Consider the following 20018-nt stretch of genomic DNA (forward strand, 5'->3'; position numbering starts at 1 on the left):
CTTTACGTTCCGGAACGCGGTGGCCTGACAGGGACCCCACACCCAAGGGGCTTGTTTGTCCAACAAGCGGTGGAGGGGTTCTGCTACCGCCGCCTTGTGGGGGAGGAAGGCGTGGTAAAAGTTCAGGATACCGAGGAATGCCTGCAATTCCGCTTTGGACTTCGGCGGCGGCGCTTCCACAGTCGCCTTTACTTTCTCGCGGGTTGGGTGGAGGCCCTCAGCGTCCACCGTGAATCCCAAAAAGTTCACCTTCAGCCCAGTGTCCTGGAAACGGCTGAGCACGGAGCGAAGGCGGGCGGCGAAATCAGTGGGCGTGGCGGCGGCGATCCACACATCGTCGAAGAAGGGGGTGATGCCGGGAATCCTTTTAAGGAGGGAGTCCATGAGTTGTTGGAACAGGCCGGGTGCCACGCTCACTCTGAAGCTCAGTCGCTTCACACGGAATGCCCCCCGGTGTGTGACTATGGTTTGCGCTTCCGCAGTTGCCTCGTCTACGGGCAACTGTTGGTAAGCCTGGGCGAGGTCCAGTTTACCAAAAATCTTAGCCCCGCCCAAGATGGCCAGAACATGGCTGACTACAGGGACCGGGTACGCGTGGTCCTGTAGCGCCTTGTTCAACTTGCATTTATAGTCCGCGCAGATGCGGACTGCCCCATTTGGTTTCTTAACCACGACTATGGGAGTCTCCCACGCCGCGTGGGAGACTGGCTCCAGGATGCCTTGTGCTACTAGGCGGTCCAGTTCCTCGTCGATCTTAGGCTTAACCGACAACGGAACCGTCCTGGCTCGCATTCTTATCGGGGCCACCGAGGGATCTAAGCGCAAGGTCACCGGGGGGGCCCGTATATCTGCCCAGAGAGTCATTGAAAACGGCGGGGAACTCGCAGCAAATCTCTTTGAAGTCCTGGGTCATGCACGCCTGTACTCCTTCAACAGTGATGCCCAGGGGTTCAAACCAGGCCCACCCCAGTAAGCTGACGAGGTTGCCCTCGACCACTATTAAATCCAGGTTCCTTTTAAAGTTCTTAAACTGCACCCGGAAGGTTCCGACTCCTCTGACCGGCACCGGGTTGCGCTGGAAGTCCCCAAGCACCAAGAATACAGAGCATCACTTGCCCCAGACTGAGAGTTCTTATCTATACCTTGTGGCTAATAGCCACTGATGGACCTCTGCTCCATATGTTTATCTAATTCCCTCTTGAAGCTGTCCCTCTGCTCCATATGTTTATCTAATTCCCTCTTGAAGCTGTCCATGCTTGTAGCTGCCACCACCTCCTGTGGCAGTGAATTTGTGCGGGGGGGCTCCCGGCTCCGAGTCTGGATCTTCCAGCGTGCATGCAAAGCGTGCATGCTGCATGATGACGTTACCCACTTCCAGGTTACATCATCATGCTGATGCTGCAGAAGGGAGCTGTTCAGGGGTGGGGCTTCCCCTGCTGGCCAACTGGCCACCAGGAGATTGGAGCCCCCAAAATCGGGGGAACCCCTGCCCCAACCAGGGGTCCGGCAACCCTATGTGGCTTAGTGGTAGAGCATCTGCTTGGCATGCAGAAAGTCCCAGGTTCACTCTCCAGCATCTCCATTTAAAAGGACCAGGCAGTAGGGGATGTGAAAGACCGCTGCCTGAGACCTTGGAGAAGCACAGCCAGTCTGAAGAGACAATACTGACTTCAATGGACCAGATTCAGTATAAGGCAGCTTCATGTGTTCATGAGGACAAGAACCTCAGTGGGATACAATGCCACAGAGTTCACCCTCCAAAGCATCCATTTTTTCCCGGGGAACAGATCTCTGTAGTCTGGAGATGAGCTGTAATTCCAGGGGATCCCCAGGTCTCACCTGGAGGCTGGCATCCTTCATCGTGAGAGGTGGGAAATAAACACATCATTTTCCAATCTGTTTCGACACAAGCGGCTATAGATGACACTCACGCCAAAGCAAGAACCTCTCCGAAGGACGGTTGGGGACGCTTCCACAAAGGCGCTGCTCCCATCCTCGTCATCGGTGACCGCAACCATGCCAGCAAAGATGAAGTAGAAACTGCCCCCGAGGTGCCCCTTTTTGATAATCACTCTCCTGCGTCCAAATCTGAAAGGCAGGAACACAGATACCCACTCGAGTGAGCAGTAATTAGAACGAAGTGGGAGGCCTCAGCCAGGGTTTTGCCGAGGGTGGCCCGCTCCAGGTCTGGAAATTTCTGGAAATTTAGGGGGTGGAGCCTGGGGAGGGCGGAGAGAGACCTCAAAGGTGTATGATGTCTTAGAATCCACCCTCCAGAGCGGCCATTTTCTCCAGGAGAACTGAGCTGTATAGTCTGAAGATCAGTTGTAATTCCGGGAGATCTCCAGGCCCCGCCTTGAGGCTGACAAGACTAGGTGAAGGGTTGCCCACGTTGGGTTTGGAAATTCCTGGAATTTAGGTGAGGGAGCCTGGGGATAATGGAGTTTAGGGAGAAGAGGGGCTTCAGCGGGGTATAACATGGGATGCCAGCCTCCAGGTGGGACCTGGCGACCCCCCGGAATCCCAGCTCATCTCTGGACTGTAGAGACAAAGGTTCCTCTGGATAAAATCGATGCTTTGGAGGGTGGAATCTATGGCCCAACCTGCATCTACCATTTGCTCCGCTGTTTTACCAAACCCACACTGGTACCACGCCCATAGCTACAGTGGGGCATCTCAGGGCCTGGCCCCCTGACTTACTGCCAAGGCCCCCTGACTTCCCATCCAGCCCAGGCACTCCCTTGGGGGGGGATGTAGGGGTGTGTGCGGAATGCCCCCTGACTTATTTAAAGCCCCCCCCCCCGAATTTTAAAAAACCCTGGCTACGGGCCTGACTGGAACAGAAAAAGATGCGGCTCAATACCCTGGGCCAACGCCTGACTGCAGAGTCACCTCTGTACATCACCCCTGAATGGCCATAAAATGGCCCTAAATATATGCCGATGGCTACCATAAAACCGAGAGATCAAAGGAAGTGAGAGCGGCATGCAGTCTGGAGGCTACCATAGAATCTGACAACAGATCAAAGTGAAAGTGGCATGCAATAGGGAGGGGAAATTCTGCTCCAGCCTGGGTTAGGTAAGACAGCGGAGCAAATGCTAGATGCAGATTGGGCCTATGAAACTGTGCCCCACTGGGGTCCCCATCCTCCCCAGGCTCCACCCCCAAATCTCCAGGAGTTTCCCAACCTGGATCCGGCAACCCGAACCCCCCCCCCGATTCCCTGCCGGTGGCCAGGGAGGAACTGGCAACCCTAATAGCGCCACAGAGTCCACCCTCCAGGGGAACTGATCTGTGTGGTCTGGAGAACGCTTGTAATCATGGAGGATCTCCAGGCTCCCCCTGGAGGCTGGTACTGTGGAGGTATTTAGTTAAATGAATACATTTTACAGAAGTGTCATTTGCTTTGTTTGTATGTAAAGGGGGAAAGTACAGAGCGGGTTCCCGCACCATACAGTGTGCCTTACCACTAGGCTTACAACAACAACAACAACAACAATACAGTCCACAGTAAACAATGACCAAAAAACAGCAAATAACAACTGTGTACTGCAAAAAAGTTTACAAAAGTTTACAAAAAGAGACTTCAACACAAAAGTAATTCAACACATGTAATCCATCATAGGAAAATACAAAAGTCCACAATATCCCAAAGGGAAAGAACAAAGTCCAGAATAGAAATTTCTCAAAGGGAAACAATGAGGTCTGGAATAAATATCAACACTTTTCCTAGGTATTGTTCAGTGTTTCGGACTTCTGGTCCTTCCTCAGGAACAAAAAGCCATTACAGGAAGTCTCATTGCAATTTCTTAACAGGCAAACATTATTCAGTTTCTATATGGGCCAGGTCTCCTAAGCTTTAGAAATCACATATCAAGGTTGCTATTATGTAAGTTGGACCAAACATGCCTCTAGGCTTGCCAGCTCGGGGTTGGGAAATACCTGGAGATTTTGGGGGTGGAAAGGGCAGGGTTTGGGGCGGGAGGGACCTCAGCAGGTTTTAATGCCATACAGTGCCTCCAAAGCAGCCATTTTCTCCAGGCGAACTGATTTTGGTCACCTGGAGGTTGGCAAGCCTAATTAGAGGGGCAAAATTACAAATTGCTTAAACTTTCTCCCAAATTATGGACGATAAGGGATGGCCACTCCACACTGTTACATATTTTACTTACAATTCTGAAGCATCGCTCCTTATTTTACAATATCCAACACATCTGTGTATCCATAGCTTTGATTTGGCAGTAAGCTCTTAGGCCATGCAGAAACTATGGAATTAGTTTCTCTGTTAATGTACTACAGTGATTCCCATAAGAAGGGCTGAAATCTACACATATTGGATGCTCTACTCTGCATCTTGGATGCTCTGCTCTACATCCCTCAAAGCAGGGAGGGCCCCATGTCCTGTTGATCAGGCGTCGTTTCGTAGAAAAAGAGCTAGGGGAACTCATTAGCATAAATCATTAACATATGCCACACCCCCTGACATCATAAGGCCCGGCGGTGGACCTGCAAGGCCGGCAGGAGTGCGAGGAAGCCCCACCAAGGCCCTCCCTGGCCCCAGGCAGGCAGGGGTGGGGAGAGGCGGGGAGGAAGCAACTTACCCTCCCTCTTCTCCTGCCTCCTCCTGGCTGAATGAGGGCCGGTAGTGGGGCGGCTGGAAGCAGGGGGTGGGGCTTCGTCATGTGCCCCGCCCCCCGCACCTCACCCGGGGGAACTGCGATCCCCTGCGATCCCCCCCGAATCGACCTCTGCTGTTGATTCTGACACGTACACCCACCCGTCCCCCGGACAATGTTTTGCGGTCACACTGACCTCTTGCTGCGCTGTTGTTCCCGCTGTCATTTTATCCGCGACATTTTGTATGTGTAATGATCATCAGGAAGGAAGGAGTGAGGAATGGGATGCCCAGAGATTCCCTGGTACAGCCACGCTATGGCTGAAGGAGGTGGGTCAATACTGATTCTGCACTGGCTTTTCCCTCTGTTGTTTTACCAAACCCACCTTGGAACAGAAACCCCCCTCTGCATTGCATGCCGCTGTCGCTTTCTTTGATCATTGGGTTTTATGGTAGCCTCCAGACTGCAGGCTGCTTTTGCTTTCTTTGATCATCGGGTTTTATGGTACCTTCTGCATAGATTTATGGCCATTCGGGGGTGACTTTGCAGTCAGCACAGTGTTGCCCCGGGGTGTTTGAATGTGGTTTTGAGCTGCACATTTCCCCTCCCAGTTGAGAAAATGTGGAGCGAATGCTAGATGCAGAATCGCCCACTATCATCACCCAGGAAGCACAAGCCAGTTCCTGAGCCCCCAACTTTAATTAACCTGCATTTGTAAGGAGCACCAATTGTTTGAGCCATCATTATTGTTGTCGTCATTCTATTTATTATTCTAGAAGCTCATAGCGAAAAAATGCATTTGCATCTTTTTGAACATCAAGTGAATTTAATCTAGGGGGGAAATTGCATTCAACGCATCAGCTGTCTAGAAAACAACTGGATACAAAAACATTAATTAAACTAGTCTATTCAATGAATTGCCGTGACCTGGATAGCCCAGGCTAGTCCAGTGACCAGTCTGGTCAGATCTCAAAAGCCAAGCAGGGTCGGCCCTGGCTAGTATTTGGATGGGAGACCTCCAAGGAATACCAGGGTCATGATGCAGAGGCAGGCAACAGCAAACCACCTCTGAACGTCTCTTGCCCTGAAAATCCTACGGGGTTGCTAGAAGTCAGCGGTGACTTGACAGCAAAAAAAGAGAAAGAAATCAATGACTACCCAGCTGTCAGGTGTCTAGCTCATTAAAAGGACACATTCTGAATCGCCACGCGGCAATTAGCGTGTCTTTTAAAATGTACCGTTCAAAGCGAACCACTTTAGCCAGAAGATACTGAAGAGTTGGACTGTAGTCGAGGAAACTTTTCAGGGCCAGCAAGCGGTTTCTTAAATATCTTATTTCAGCCTCAGTCCTCCACTCAGGCGGCTTCTTGGTTATCTGGATTGCTTTGAAAGGAAAATGATCCTGAAAAGAAACCAGACAATTCCTACAGTAAATTCTTATGAACTTAGGCAGATCATGAGAGGGAGAGGGCAGGAAGGGCTGCCTCAGTGCTTAGTTCTCGTGGCCCTTTTTTACACGCCCAGGGAAATGCTGGTCACCACTTTGGGGTCAGGAAGCAATTTTTCTCCAGGCCAGTTTGGCCAGGGATCCTGGAGGGTTTTGTTTGTCATCTTCTGGGCATGGAACAGGGGTCACTGAGGCTGTGGAAGGGGAGGTAGTTGTGCATTTCCTGCATTGTGCAGGGGGTTGGACTAGCTGAGGTCCCTTCCAACTCTATGATTCTATGATTCTAAACAACTGTAGTATAGAGATGATATCCCTGCGCTGATGCAACAATGGTAGCGAACACAATGAAATACTGCTAAGAGCTCAGGACGTGCAATATGCAACTTCCTGGAGCTTTGGGGGGGAGCAGAGTCTGGGGAGGAAGTCGTATGGGGAGGGACCTCAGCAGGGCACAGTGCCATAGGGCCCACCCTCCATAGCAACCATTTTCTCCAGGGGAACTGATCTCTTGTCATCTAGGAGTAGGGTTGCCAGCTCTGGGTTGGAAAATACCTGGAGCCTTTAGGGGTGGATCCAGGAGAGGGTGGGGTTTGGGGAAGGGAAAGGCCCTTCAAAGCAGCCATTTTCTCCAGGGGAGCTGATCTCTGTCAGAAGGAGATCAGTCGTAAAAGCAGAAGATCCCGAGGCCCCACCTGGAGGCTGGCAACCCTATCTAGGAATCAGTTGTATTTCCAGGAGACTGACAGGGCCCAGCCTGGAGGTTAAGTACCCTAAATAGAAGACCTACAGGGTGAATCCAATCACTGTGTTAAAAAAAAAGAATACAACCACCACCACCATCTTGAAAGTCAGAAAATTATTGGTTAGATCCGGGGTGTCGAACTCATTTGTTATGAGGGTCAGATCTGACATAAATGAGACCTTGTTGGGCCAGGCCGTGTGTGTCATAAAATGTAATGCCAGGTAGCAGAGATATAAACTTTATAAAGGACACAAACACAAAGGTTTTTTTACTTAAAATAAAAACATGCTTAAAACAATAACTCTGTAAGCTGCAAACCTACTTTTGATTTATTGACATTCACCACAGAAATCTCATGCTCAAAGTTCTGAGTCTAGGACCCAGGTTAAAACATGAAATGGCTGAGTGATTAAGAGAGTCTGGCGAAGCAAGCTATGGTGTAGCAGCAGCAGCAGCAGAACTAGAAGCAGGAGATGGCCCACTGCAGGCCTAATGGAAGCCCTCCGGGGGCCTCATTCAGCCCCCGGGCCGCATGTTTGACACCCCTGTGTTAGATTGTCAAACTAGGATCTGGGAGAGCTGGGTTTAAACCCTCTGTAATGATTCCTTGCTTTAGTGAGTGTGTGTCTTTAAATGTTTGGTTTGAGTGCAGTGCTGGAAGGAGAGTGATAGAGGGAGACAAGTGTGCTGAGAGTGTGGAAGGAGTTGTTCTGAGTGAATCCTTGTGTGTCTTGAGGGAATTCAGTGAGTGATATGACAGAGTTCTGTGTGGAAACTTAAAGAGTTCTGTGTATGTGTCCTTGGAACGTGAAGAGTGGAAGAGCTATGAGGAGAGTCTGTGTGACTATAAAGTTTTGAGAGTCCATAAGACAAAGAGCTTAGCCAGTGTGGCTGCCCACATGAAAGAATGGTGTGGAATTTTAGTGTCAGAAGGACTGTGTGTGATACTGACCATGTTATATTTACAAGTTCTTTATTCCCAAAACAGTTAAAGATAACCAGCAACTTATTTTTGTTCTTTAATCAATAAATCAAATTTTGTTTAAGTAAATCCCAGATTTCAGTTAAATCCTTCCTCAGGGCCACATAAACCTCTGAAATGCCCAGACCCTAGGTCACATTACCAGCAGCAGACACAATAGAGTTTCAGGAGACAACTAGTCTACCCTTGGAGAAAGAAGGGAAAGATGAACTAGAGGGCGAGATTACAGTTAAGGAAATAAGAGACGTAATAAAAGAATTTTAAAAAGGCAAATCGCCAGGGCTAGATGGTTTTACAGGCGAATTCTACAAAGAAATGATAGAGATTATAAAACCCGAATTGCAGGTAGTATTTAATGAAGTTTTGAAAGGGAAGAAGGTCCCTGATACATGGAGAGAAACAGAAATAATATTGATTCTAAAACCTCAGAAGGATCCAGAAGAAGTAGGTTCGTACAGACCTATAAGCCTCCTAAACCAAGACTACAAGATCTTTGCCAAAATACTGGCAAATAGACTAAAGAAAGTAATTCCGACAATCATAAAAGGGGATCAATATGGGTTCATTAAAGGTAGAAATATAGCACACCCCATTAGAAACATCCTGTCTTATACCATGGCCAACAAAAGAAAATAGGACTATTAAAATTGGATGTGTATAAAGCCTTTGACACTCTTTCACTCTTTCAAATGAATATTTATGGCAAATAATGAAGAAAATAGGGATAGGGAAAGGGTTCTTTCAGGCAATTCAGAAGATATATAAAGGAGGGAATGCGAAAGTAAGAGTAAACAATGAACACTCACAAGCATTTCCCATACAAGGAGGAGTAAGACAAGGATGCCCACTATCTCCACTTATATTCATAATAGCAATAGAACAATTAGCGGAACGGATTAGAAATTTATTTTTAAAAAAACATTACCAGCAGCAGAGAGAGATTTTTGGAATTTTGAATTCCTGGTGGCAGCAGAAACTACCCAGTTTATATACAAAGAGTAATTTTAAAGTAAAAACAGACACACACACACCAAATAAACAGCATGCCACACCCTCGCTCTGCCCTGGAAGTTCAGTGGGTGAACTCGGGCCAATCACACTCTCTCAGCCTCACTTACCTCACAGAGTAGTTGTGAGGATAAAATGTAGGTAAAGAGAAGAATGGAAACCACTTTGATACCACACTGAGGAGAAAGGCAGGTTATAAATGAAGCAAATTAAAAAATAAGTATTTTGCTTCAGATTGTGATGTTCAAGTTCCCCCCAACGACCCTCAGAGCAGCTCAAGAATGCCCCCCCCCCCGGGAGCTGGGGGGGCTCTCCTTTGCTGGAAGTTTTCACATTGAGGCTAGGCATCCATCTGTTGGGGATGCATTATATTAAGTGTATTGATTGGGGGTTGGATTATAAGACCTCCTCCAACTCTTGACTGAGTGGCTCTACTGTTTTTTAATTCTCACATGCGTTATTTATTCTCTTGAACACAGGGAGAAAAGCATTAGTGTACGAAGGATAATATGGACAGGGATCGTATTCGTTTCCATATACAGGGGGGGTTTTCTATGAGAACGATCTATCTTAAAGGTCGGCTCTCACATGACCTCAACATGAAGTCTACATATTTGGTAAGGTGGACCTTCCTAGGAGGGAAGGCGGCATGGTATATAGCCCGATCTCATCAGATCTCAAAAGCTGAGCCGGGTTGATATTTGGAAGGGAGGGCGCCAAGGAAGACTGCCGAAACAGAAGAACGCAATGGCCAACCACCTCTTGCTTTTCACTTGCTTTGAAAGCCCCTTGCTGAGGTCGTCATAAGTCGGCTGAGATCTGACAGGACTTTACACAAACAACATGAGCCTTAGGTGCATGGGCCCATGATACAAACAAACAAACAAACAAACAACCCCCCCAAAAAAACCATTCCCCCAACCCCCCCACAAAATCATGCATGTGATCTGTCCACCTTTTTATCATAGTGGGGACATTGAGCTGATTTGTACTCCATTTGGAAGATTTCATGCCTGTGCTGAATACCAAGCTGTTGGGAGTATCAGCTCCATGGGGGCAGACTTGAAAATGCAAATTGTCAAGAAAGAACCGGTGTTCAATGAAGCAGTGTCAGCCCTGCTCTGACAAATCGTGGAGGTTTTTTGGACAAGCCTTGAGGCATGTGGAGTTGGGAGGGCTGATATAATTTCTACTGTGCCCTTCTAGGAATTCTACCGATCTCTATGGTCTTCATCATAGACACTGGGGAAATTCCTAGAGTGTCACTTGGAATAAGTTACTTCCAGGTGGGGTAGGGGGTACTAGTTGCTGGCTGTTACATCACTTTGAGGTAAGGTTGATGTGTCCCCCTGGGCCACCAGCAGGGGATGAGGGGTAGGGTTACCAGATCCAGGTGGGGAAACTCCTGGAGATTTGGGGATGGAGCCTGGGGAGGACAGGGACCTCCGTGGGGTACAATGCCACAGAATCCACCCTCCAGAACATCCATTTTCTGCAAGGGAACTTATCTCTATAGTCTAGAGATGAGCTGTAATTCTGTGGAATCCTCAGGTCCCACCTGTAGGCTGGCGTCCCTACTTCGATCAGAGGAAACTAAAATGTTATTGACGGGAATGACAGTCTCTGTTGCCAAGTTTTTGTTTTCTGCTATGAAAATACCAGCTGAATGAATGTCCCATGTGTAAATGTTATGTTTTTAAAATTTTAATTTGTGGTTATGGAACTGGAAGAATATTGTAACTGGGATTTTGTGGGTTATTAATAATTGATTGTTTTTTGTTTGTATGGCTTGTAGGCTGTAATAAAGACTACTACTACTACTACTACTACTACTACTACTACTACTACTACTACTACTACTTCTTTGAGGTTATGCTCTACAAATTTCCTCAATCTCTACAGGTAAAGGCCATAGGGAACATATGGTAAGGACCAGAGAGATTAGGGAAGATTCCCAGAAAGTCATCACTGATTACATTGTCTTCTATCTCAATTTTTCTGCCAACAAGGAAGAAGAAGAGTTGGTTTTATACCCTGCCCTTCACTACCTGAAGAAGTCTTGGAGCAGCTTACAACCTTCCCTTCCTTTCCCCACAACAGGCACCTTGTGAGGCAGGTGGGGCTAAGAGAGTCCTGAGAGAACAGTGACTGGCCCGAGGTCACCCAACAGGCCTCATGTGTTTCAATGCGACTTACGATCCCCTTCCCTTCATCTCCCCACAACAGGCACCTTGTGAGGAAGGTGAGGCTGAGAAAGTCCTGAGAGAACTTTGACTGGCCCAAGGTCACCCAGCAGGCCTCATTTGTCTCATAGCAGCTCACAATCACCTTCCCTTCCTCTCCCTACAACAGGCACCCTGTGAGGTAGGTGGGGCTGAGAGAACTCTGAGAGAACAGAGCCTGGCCCAAGGTCACCCAGCCGGTGTCATGTGGAAGAGTGGGAAATCAAACCTGGTTCTCCAGATTAGAGTCCTGCAACTCTTAACCACTACACCAGACTGGCTTTGGGTGAGGGAATGAAGGTGAGGGAATGAGGGTGGGAAATGGCCTGTGGCCACTAGGCAAATGGCCACCCTCGTCACATGACTCATGCTTACATTCAGCAGTAATAAACCATGCCAAAGGCTATGTTGAACCACAGAGTAATAACCTCCCTGGTATCCCTCACTATAGATGAAATACAACACGAGACAACTTGTCCAGACCTTTGAGACGGTGAACTCATGGAAGTCAAATGCAACGTTGTAATACCTCCTGTCCTAAAAATTAAAGAGAATTAGCCATTAGAAATTCTACCAAAAGCCAATACTCTGAAGTCCTTATTTATTATTAATTGTTTAAATACTTTTATTACACAGATTGACTTTAATTTCTTTAAAAAGTCCTTGCTCGTGTATTGAGTCATAGCCTTTCGTAGGCCAGAGTCAATTTCATGAGATGCTTGAAGTTTGTTGTCCAGATACTGAGTTGGATCATAACCCTATCCTACCACTCCTCTGAATAACATTTATGCATTTATTTAAAATGTTTATGCCCTACTTTTCCTTTTGGCTCAAGTCTGAGGCCTTCCTCCAGTCTCCAACTTAAGGGGCTTGTTGGATCCCACCCAGCCAGCCCAATATGCTAGAGTCAGACTACATTTCCCAGTAGCAGAATGGAACTATTCTGTGTCCGTCCCATCCCCCGCCTTTCTACTGCAGTCTACAGAACTCCACGAAATGCTGATTCTGGGAAACAGGTGATCATATGTAATGACATAAGTGTGGTCTGCAGCAGGAAGTGGTAATCAGTGAAAATTGTCAATTTAGTCTGGACCCAACCTAATAAATAGGCATGCAAATTGTCTTAATTGTAATTTTAATCTTAATAAGCTATATTTGGTTATTTTATACTGGTTTTTAAACTACTGTAAGCCGCCCTGAGCCGCCTCGGCGGGAGGGTGGGGTAAAAGTCTAATAAATAAATAAATAAATAAATAAGAACATCAGAAGAGCCCTGCGGGATCAGACCAGTAGTCCATCTAGTCCAGCATCCTGTCTCACACAGTGGCCAACCAGTTCCTCTGGAGGGCCAACAACAGGGCATAGAGGCCAAAGCCATTTTAAGAACATAAGAAGAACCCTGCTGGATCAGACCAGTGGTCCATCTAGTCCTGCATCCTGTCTCACAGTGGTTAACCAGTTCCTCTGGAGGGCCAACAACAGGGCATAGAGGCCAAAGCCATTTTAAGAACATAAGAAGAACCCTGCTGGATCAGACCAGTGGTCCATCTAGTCCTGCATCCTGTCTCACAGTGGTTAACCAGTTCCTCTGGAGGGCCAACAACAGGGCATAGAGGCCAAAGCCATTTTAAGAACATAAGAAGAACCCTGCTGGATCAGACCAGTGGTCCATCTAGTCCTGCATCCTGTCTCACAGTGGTTAACCAGTTCCTCTGGAGGGCCAACAACAGGGCATAGAGGCCAAAGCCATTTTAAGAACATAAGAAGAACCCTGCTGGATCAGACCAGTGGTCCATCTAGTCCAGTATCCTGTCTCACACAGGGGCCAACCAGTTCCTCTGGAGGGCCAACAACAGGGCACAGAGGCCGAGGTCTTCCTAAGAACATAAGAAGAGCCCTGCTGGATCAGACCAGTGGTCCATCTAGTCCAGTATCCTGTCTCACACAGGGGCCAACCAGTTCCTCTGGAGGGCCAACAACAGGGCACAGAGGCCGAGGTCTTCTTAAGAACATAAGAAGAGCCCTGCTGGATCAGACCAGTGGTCCATCTAGTCCAGTATCCTGTCTCACACAGTGGCCAACCAGTTCGTCTGGAGGGTCAACAAAAGGGCACAAAGGCCGAGGCATTCCCCTGATGTTGCCTCCTGGCTCTGGGATTCAGAGGCTTATGTGGAGGTTCCCCCCGGTCAGCATGGATAGTAGGCACTGACAGACCTATCCACCATGAATCTATCTAATCCCCTTTGAAAGCTGGAATTCCTGTGGCCATCAATAAATCCTCTGGCAGCAAATTCCACATTTTAATCACTCTCTGTGTAAAGATAAAAACAGACCCATGCTGAGACAGGGTTGCCAACTTTGACTGGGGAATTCTTGGAGATTTGGAGGGCGGAACTTGCAGATGGTGACGTTTTAGGAGGGGAGGGTGTTCGGCAGTAATGTGTTCTCTATGACACATCATCAAATCTGCCCTCCGAAGCAGACATTTCCTCCAGGGGAACTGATCTCTGTAGCCTGGACACTAGCAGAGGCTTTTATTCTAGGTTCTTCCTTGTACCCCCCAAAAGATGGGGTCCTTAGGCCCATTTCAGATCTCAGGGCAATTAATCTCTTCCTAGTTGCTGAAAAGTGTAATATGTTGACGTTTTCTGCTGTGTTACCGTTTTTGAAATTAACACCTTTTTTTTTATTTAGAACTCCAGGCCCCACCTGGAGATTGAGAACTCTAGATCTGAGATGGGGGAAACATGATGAGTAAGAAAAGGCTTAGAGGCACTTCAGAAACACAAAATTGCACAGTAACGTGCGAGAGAGAATATAGTACTCCTCCCCCTCCGGACCTTCCTTATCATTTTTATGTATTTGATTTCTACCCTGCCCTCCCCGCTGGGGCATGCTCAGGGCAGCCAATGAAGAAAACGATAGTTGAAACAACAATATAAAATCAATATCGAATACACAATAAAATTATTAAAAACCATTACCATAAGGATGGCGTTATGGCTGTGGTAAAGTGCAGATACAACGGTATCATCTACCACAAAGTTTCAGGGCCAGGTGTACATCCCTGTATGCATATACAGAGAGAGATGGGGAGGGGGAGAGGGGGAGAGAGAGAGGAAAAGAGAGAGAGAAGAGAGGGGGGGAAGAGAGGGAGAGGGAGCAGGAGAGAGGGAGGGAGGGAGAGGGGGGGGAGAGGGAGAGAGATCCTCCAGGTCATATCATGGAAGAGTGGTCTTTATATCTGTACGATCATTTTTGAAGATTGCGTGAATCTGCTGGTTTATGTCCTAAAGTCTCGGGCAACCATCCCTACTTTATGAACGACAGAAAGCATAGTAATTAAAGCAACAAACAACAACTTAAAGTTCATTCTTGTAAAATTCCTTACTTCTTCAATGTCTGCGGTAAGTTCTTGCTCTATGAGATGAAAGCCCGAGAATCCCTTCAGCCCATCCCGGAAAAATCTGCATACTCTCATCCTCAGAATGAGTTGCCACATGAGTTTCTGCATAGTCTTCGGAAGAACACAGCACAAACAGAACATCATAGGGGGTCAGTGCGACTGGAAGAAGTTCTACCCGTCTGGGACACACACACACGCACACGCACACAGAGAGACCCAGTTGTATACTCAGAGCCCAGAAACAGCACTGACTTCTAACTGCTTAAAACCATACATGATGAACAGCACTAACTTCTTCAGCACATCAAGAATTTAGCCTTGGCCTGCTTTATGGCTATTGGATGACGTTCTTTGCGTCTTTCTTATTCTTGTATTCAAGTAGCACAAAAAGTCACGAATCCACAGACAGGCTTGCTCAAACACCTGTCTGTGGGATTGTGAGTTTTCGGGCCACTTGAATTGAATTGACTTTTCGTAATTATATCACGATTCTTATTGTTGTTGTTTTCATTTACCAATCCCGTGATCTCTCTGGCTACTTTTTTCTTCTTTTTCTGATTAACATTTTATTGGTAGGATTAAAACAATAAAACAAATATAACAATAAAAATATACATAAAGGTCATAAGAACAGTTATACATTCAAACCAACACACTAATTACAAAAAAAGTAAGCTTTAAAGAATGATACATTCTTCAATAAATCTTTGAACGAAGTAACTTATTTTAGCCTCAATTTGTAATTGATGCCTGTACTGTTTGTTGCTTTAGATACAACCAAGTGACTTCTGCCCTCAAGAATATCTGTAGACATTCAATGATATATCTAAGAGACTGGCAACCCTATGATTTTACATGGTTATGAAACCCAGCAGGTGGAGGGCTTGAGGGCAACGGGGAGGGCGAGTTAAAAACAGCTAGGAAGGGAAGGTTATGGACACCCACTCAAGTTGCCAATCCGTATTTTTCATCCATGAAGCTTCTTTTCCTTGTGAAAAAAGAAGGAAGCTTCGGTTGGTACTTTGATGTGAGGTGTACTTTTGCTCCCTCGTTGATCGCTTTTGATTTATTTCTTCAGTCTAGCTTTCATCCTGCTCTGGAAGACCACCCTCAATCATACCTCTAATGATTATCATTCTGTTAAATAATCTTTCCAGTATAATCTGCATTGTGTCGTTACACCAAAGATATGAATTTGAAACCCTATGAGAACAGCTACTTCTGTGCAGGGTGGAGAGCAGGGAACATCTTCTCTGCTACGAATGTCTGCCCTTGACGTTGCTCTTATTAAGAAGGAAAAAACTGAGACGACATACCTTAGTTCCTTGGGGTTGGTAAACATGCTTAGTTCGTTTATATCCTATAAAACAAAATTAGATACATGCATTCAAGTTGTTTTAAAAATCTACGTGTAGCACACTGTCTAAATGCAGAGGAATGGCTATGCCTTTCCAGCTATATTTCCAAAGAGGAGGCCTTACCTGGATCATATACCCCATTCAGAGATTGTATGTTCACTTCAAAACAACTCCAACATAAATACAGGTAACCAAATACATTATTGCATTATATGAAATGATTTATATAATAGAGAAGAAGTGTGCTTGCATACAAAAGCTTATACCTTGAATAAAGTTCGTTGGTCTTAAAAGGGGCCACTGGACTCAAACCTTGTTCTAATACTTCTCAGTTATCCCAGCGCCTTTGCAATCATGGATCGGGAAGAATGAAGGCTACAGAAAGTATGCTTGGGACTGAGGAAGGGGATAGAATATAGCTTGAACACTTCCCCCTATTTTTCTGTAATGAATGGCTGAAAGGTCAGGGAAAGGGTCTGGGATGTTTCTGGACGGGGACACATGCCCCTTGCGGCTACAGCCATGGGCATTTTGTAGCTACTCTGTAGGTTAGGGTTGCCAGTCTCCAGTGGCACCTGGACATCTTGTGGAATTACAGTTGAACTCCAGAATACAGAGATCAGTTCCCCGAGAGAAAATGGCAAGTTTGGAGGGTGGACTCTATGGCATCCTACCTGGCTGAGGTGTCTCCCCCCAGACCCCACCCTCCCCAGGCCCCACCCCCAAATAGCCAGGTATTTCTCAACCTGGAGTTGGCAACCTTGGATTAGCACAAGGTGTATCTATACCCTGCCAACAAAAGTTCGTATGGTCAGAGCAATGGTATTCCCAGTAGTAATATATGGCTGCAAGAGTTGGACTATAAGGAAGGCCAAGTGCCGAAGAATACATTCTTTTGAATTATGGTGCTGGAGAAGACTCTTGAGAGTTCCTTGGACTGCAAGGAGATCAGATCAGCCAATCCTAAAAGAAATCAACCCTGACTGTTCCCTGGAAGGCCAGATACTGAAGCTGAAGCTCAAATACTTTGGCCACCAAATGAGAAGGGAGCACTCACTGGAGAAGACCCTGATGCTGGGAAAGATTGAAGGTCAAAGAACAAGGGGACGTCAAAAGATGAGATGGTTAGACAGTGCTATCGATGCAACGGACATGAAATTGAGCAAACTCCGGAGCACAACGGAAGACAGGAGGGCCTGGTGTGATGTGGTCCATGAGTTCACGAAGAGTCGGACTCGACTGTGCGACTGAACAACAGCAACAACCACAATGCTGTACTCAGTCAAACTGACTTTTGCAACAGCTGGACTCTTTTAAATAAATCACACCTCATCGTATCGTTTTTTTAAACATCTTAAGAAAAATCCGACTGCATATTGACAAGCCCTCAATGAAAAAGCGGAGATTATAGTCAGCATTTGAAAGAGTTGTCATGTAGAAACCTTGGTTTACTTTCAACTGATTATGATGATCACTGAACAGTTTCTTTGAAAGGGTAACCAAGGGGTGGTAGAATGTAGGCATACATTTCTGTGCTGCGCTCAGCATTCCATCGTTTGAAAGGGGTTTCCTTCTTCTCTTGCTTAATTTAAGAAGTCCTATTTTTCTGCCTACTTGGGGTGTCTCCCGTGTAGGTAGGTCATTGATTGAGCTAGCTGTGAACAGTGGAATTATGACCCTGATGCTTAGGAACAATTGAGGCTTATTATTTCAGAATGGAAATATACATCCCTAATTGTTAAGACACTCCATACTGCACATGAAACGTAAGAGTTCCTAGCTATCTAAGCTAGGATGAAGAGACATAGAGAGCATTGTCCTGCCCACAACTACTGAGTTCCCGGCTAACGTTGACTATTGGACTTTTAGGTGCACGGTCACTATAACTTAATCCGCAACTCCCACACCAGGGTGATTTGTGATTAATCTGTGCGAAAGAACCCCTAGTAGAACATACAGAAAATCCTTCTTTTATGTTGCTCTCTTGGGAATGTTGTTGTGGAACCATAACATTAAAGTGCAAATCCTTTGATAAAACAAATACCTTAGAAGAAGGGGAAAAACGAAACAGTGGGCTATACCAATACAGAGAGTCTATGTGGAGAGGTCAGTGTTGCACTTTAACAAAGGAGACCTCAGATCATATCCCTGTTGCATGTGGCTGGATCCTTGACCAAGACACTGGTGCCTGACCTAAGTCAACAGGTTGCGGTAAGGCTAAAATTAGGGGAGACGACCATCATGGATTTCACCTTGAGCTTCTTCAGAGGGGCAGGTAGGAAATGTGTGAAAGCAAAATAAACATTGCTTTGTGAAGAACGAACATAAATAGAGCATCAAGGGAGAATAGATTCTAGTAAGAACAGCTGAGAAATGGAGTTTTGTCACGTGGCATACATAAGAACATAAGAGAAGCCATGTTGGATCAGGCCAACAGCCCATCCAGTTCAACACTCTGTGTTATATAGCGGCCAAAACTCAGGTGCCATCAGGAGGTCCACCAGCTGGGCCAGAACTCCAGAAACCTTCCCACTGTGACCCCTCCCCCCCAAGCACCAAGAATACGAAGCATCACTGCCCCAGACACAGCGTTCCATCTATACCTTGTGGCTAAGAGCCACTGATGGACCTCTGCTCAAATCAAAAGCAAGAGCAATGACCAGTAGATGTGACAAAAGACAGGCAAATCCACCACCCCCAAAGTTAGAAAAAGCTTATTCCAGGTTGAAGGAGTTTTTCTTCTTCACATCACTCACTAAGCCAAGGACGTATGGCTAGTCTGGTAGAGGCGATAAATTGGGTACTCCCGCTCATGGCAAGGGGTTTCCTGTGGTTGCCTCTCTTGCACGCCTTCAGTTCTGTGACCAGTGATTGTTTGTGACGGGATCAGAACTAACGGGACGGGATCAGAACTAACTGTTCTAGAACCAACCACTGACAATCTCAAGAAAGGGAATCTACATTCCATTCTTTTCCTTGAGAGAACGTAAGAACAGCCCCGTTGGGTCCAACCAAAGGTCCATCTACGTCAGCATTCCACTTGCAGTCATGACTAGCCAGTTGATCTAGAATGTTCCGAGGCAGATATGTTTCACAGCTATCCTGTCTTGTTTGCTTCTGTCATCTGGTTCCAGAGGCACATGGCCTCTGAAGACAAATGTAGAGAAAGTTTCAGCCAGTCAATCCTCAATAAATTTTACCTGATCTTTTCATTTGTTAAAAAACAATAGTCTAAGGTAGTATTTATCGCTACATACATCTAATTAGAAGCGAAATGCAGAGAATCCCTTCCAAAGCTTTTGATACAAAGAGCACATTTCTTTTCAGAAACAAGTAATATCTTTGGAAAATGGAAGGCCGGTGTGAAAAAAAATTGAGGCTTGTGATGTATTTCTTGATCTCTGGTACATGCAGAGGCAACGGTGGGACTCAACAACACACCATGGGAAGCAACCCCTCTCTCAAGTCAATTTCGTCTCTCTTAAAAGCTATTTTAGACACTAACCAAATTCATTCCTGCATAAGCCTTTGTGAGTCAGCGCGCACTTCATTAGATGCTTTGAAGTGTACATTTATACCAGAGCTGCAGAGAATAGAAACCATAGGGCTGGGGAGATGCTACAGAGAGGCCAATTTTGATTAGATATTGCTTTAAACTGGCCTCCCTGTGTAACATACCTTCCCCCACGTCTTGCAGTTATCTGCAGCTTTCACTATAAATGCTTCTGCCTCACAGAGGAAGACTTTGTGCATCTGATGAATCGAGCTCCAACTGATGAAAGCATAGGCTGGGATACATTTTATTAGTCTATTTTGGGGTTGGGGTTTTTTTTGCATTTTGTGTGTGGAAATCATGGTGACTTCTGGTGAGTCCAACTGGGGCATGGAGAACGTTCAGAGAAGTGGCTTGATAGCCTGCCCCTGGCCTCCCAACCCTGGTATTCCCTGGAGGTCTCCCATCCAAATACTTGGCAGGGTCAGCCCTGCTTAGCTTCCAAGATCAGATGAGATCGGGCTTGCCTGGGCTATCCAGGTCAGGGCACATTTTGTTAATCTTGAAGGTGCCACTCCTGTTTAATTCGGCTCCCATTAAGTCATTTGTCTCCTCCGTGTTCCTCCACGATCCTTCAGTGATTTCATTCCCAAACAGGTCACATCTCCCACTGGGATTCAAATGTGCCATGTTTTCTTCGTCATCAACGAACACGTTGCCACTAACTACTGGTACCAGCGCACA

At 46.4% G+C, this 20018-nt stretch overlaps 1 protein-coding gene across 1 annotated transcript in view; it reads right to left on the bottom strand.

Moving 5' to 3' along the window:
• The window catches only part of CNBD2 (cyclic nucleotide binding domain containing 2), a 38884-nt gene extending 19350 nt beyond the window's left edge, over positions 1-19534 (bottom strand). Inside the window, exons 1-4 of the mRNA XM_015407509.1 lie at positions 19460-19534; positions 14409-14534; positions 5855-6018; positions 1932-2088 (exon numbers count right to left, since the gene is read on the bottom strand). Of these exons, the coding sequence (XP_015262995.1) occupies positions 1932-2088; positions 5855-6018; positions 14409-14534; positions 19460-19534 (522 nt within the window). The remainder of the gene's footprint in view (positions 1-1931; positions 2089-5854; positions 6019-14408; positions 14535-19459) is intronic.
• Between the last annotated feature and the right edge of the window lie 484 nt (positions 19535-20018).

This window comes from Gekko japonicus, unplaced genomic scaffold (genome assembly GCF_001447785.1).
Source record: "Gekko japonicus isolate JY-2015 unplaced genomic scaffold, Gekko_japonicus_V1.1 scaffold870, whole genome shotgun sequence".
NCBI lineage: Eukaryota > Metazoa > Chordata > Lepidosauria > Squamata > Gekkonidae > Gekko > Gekko japonicus.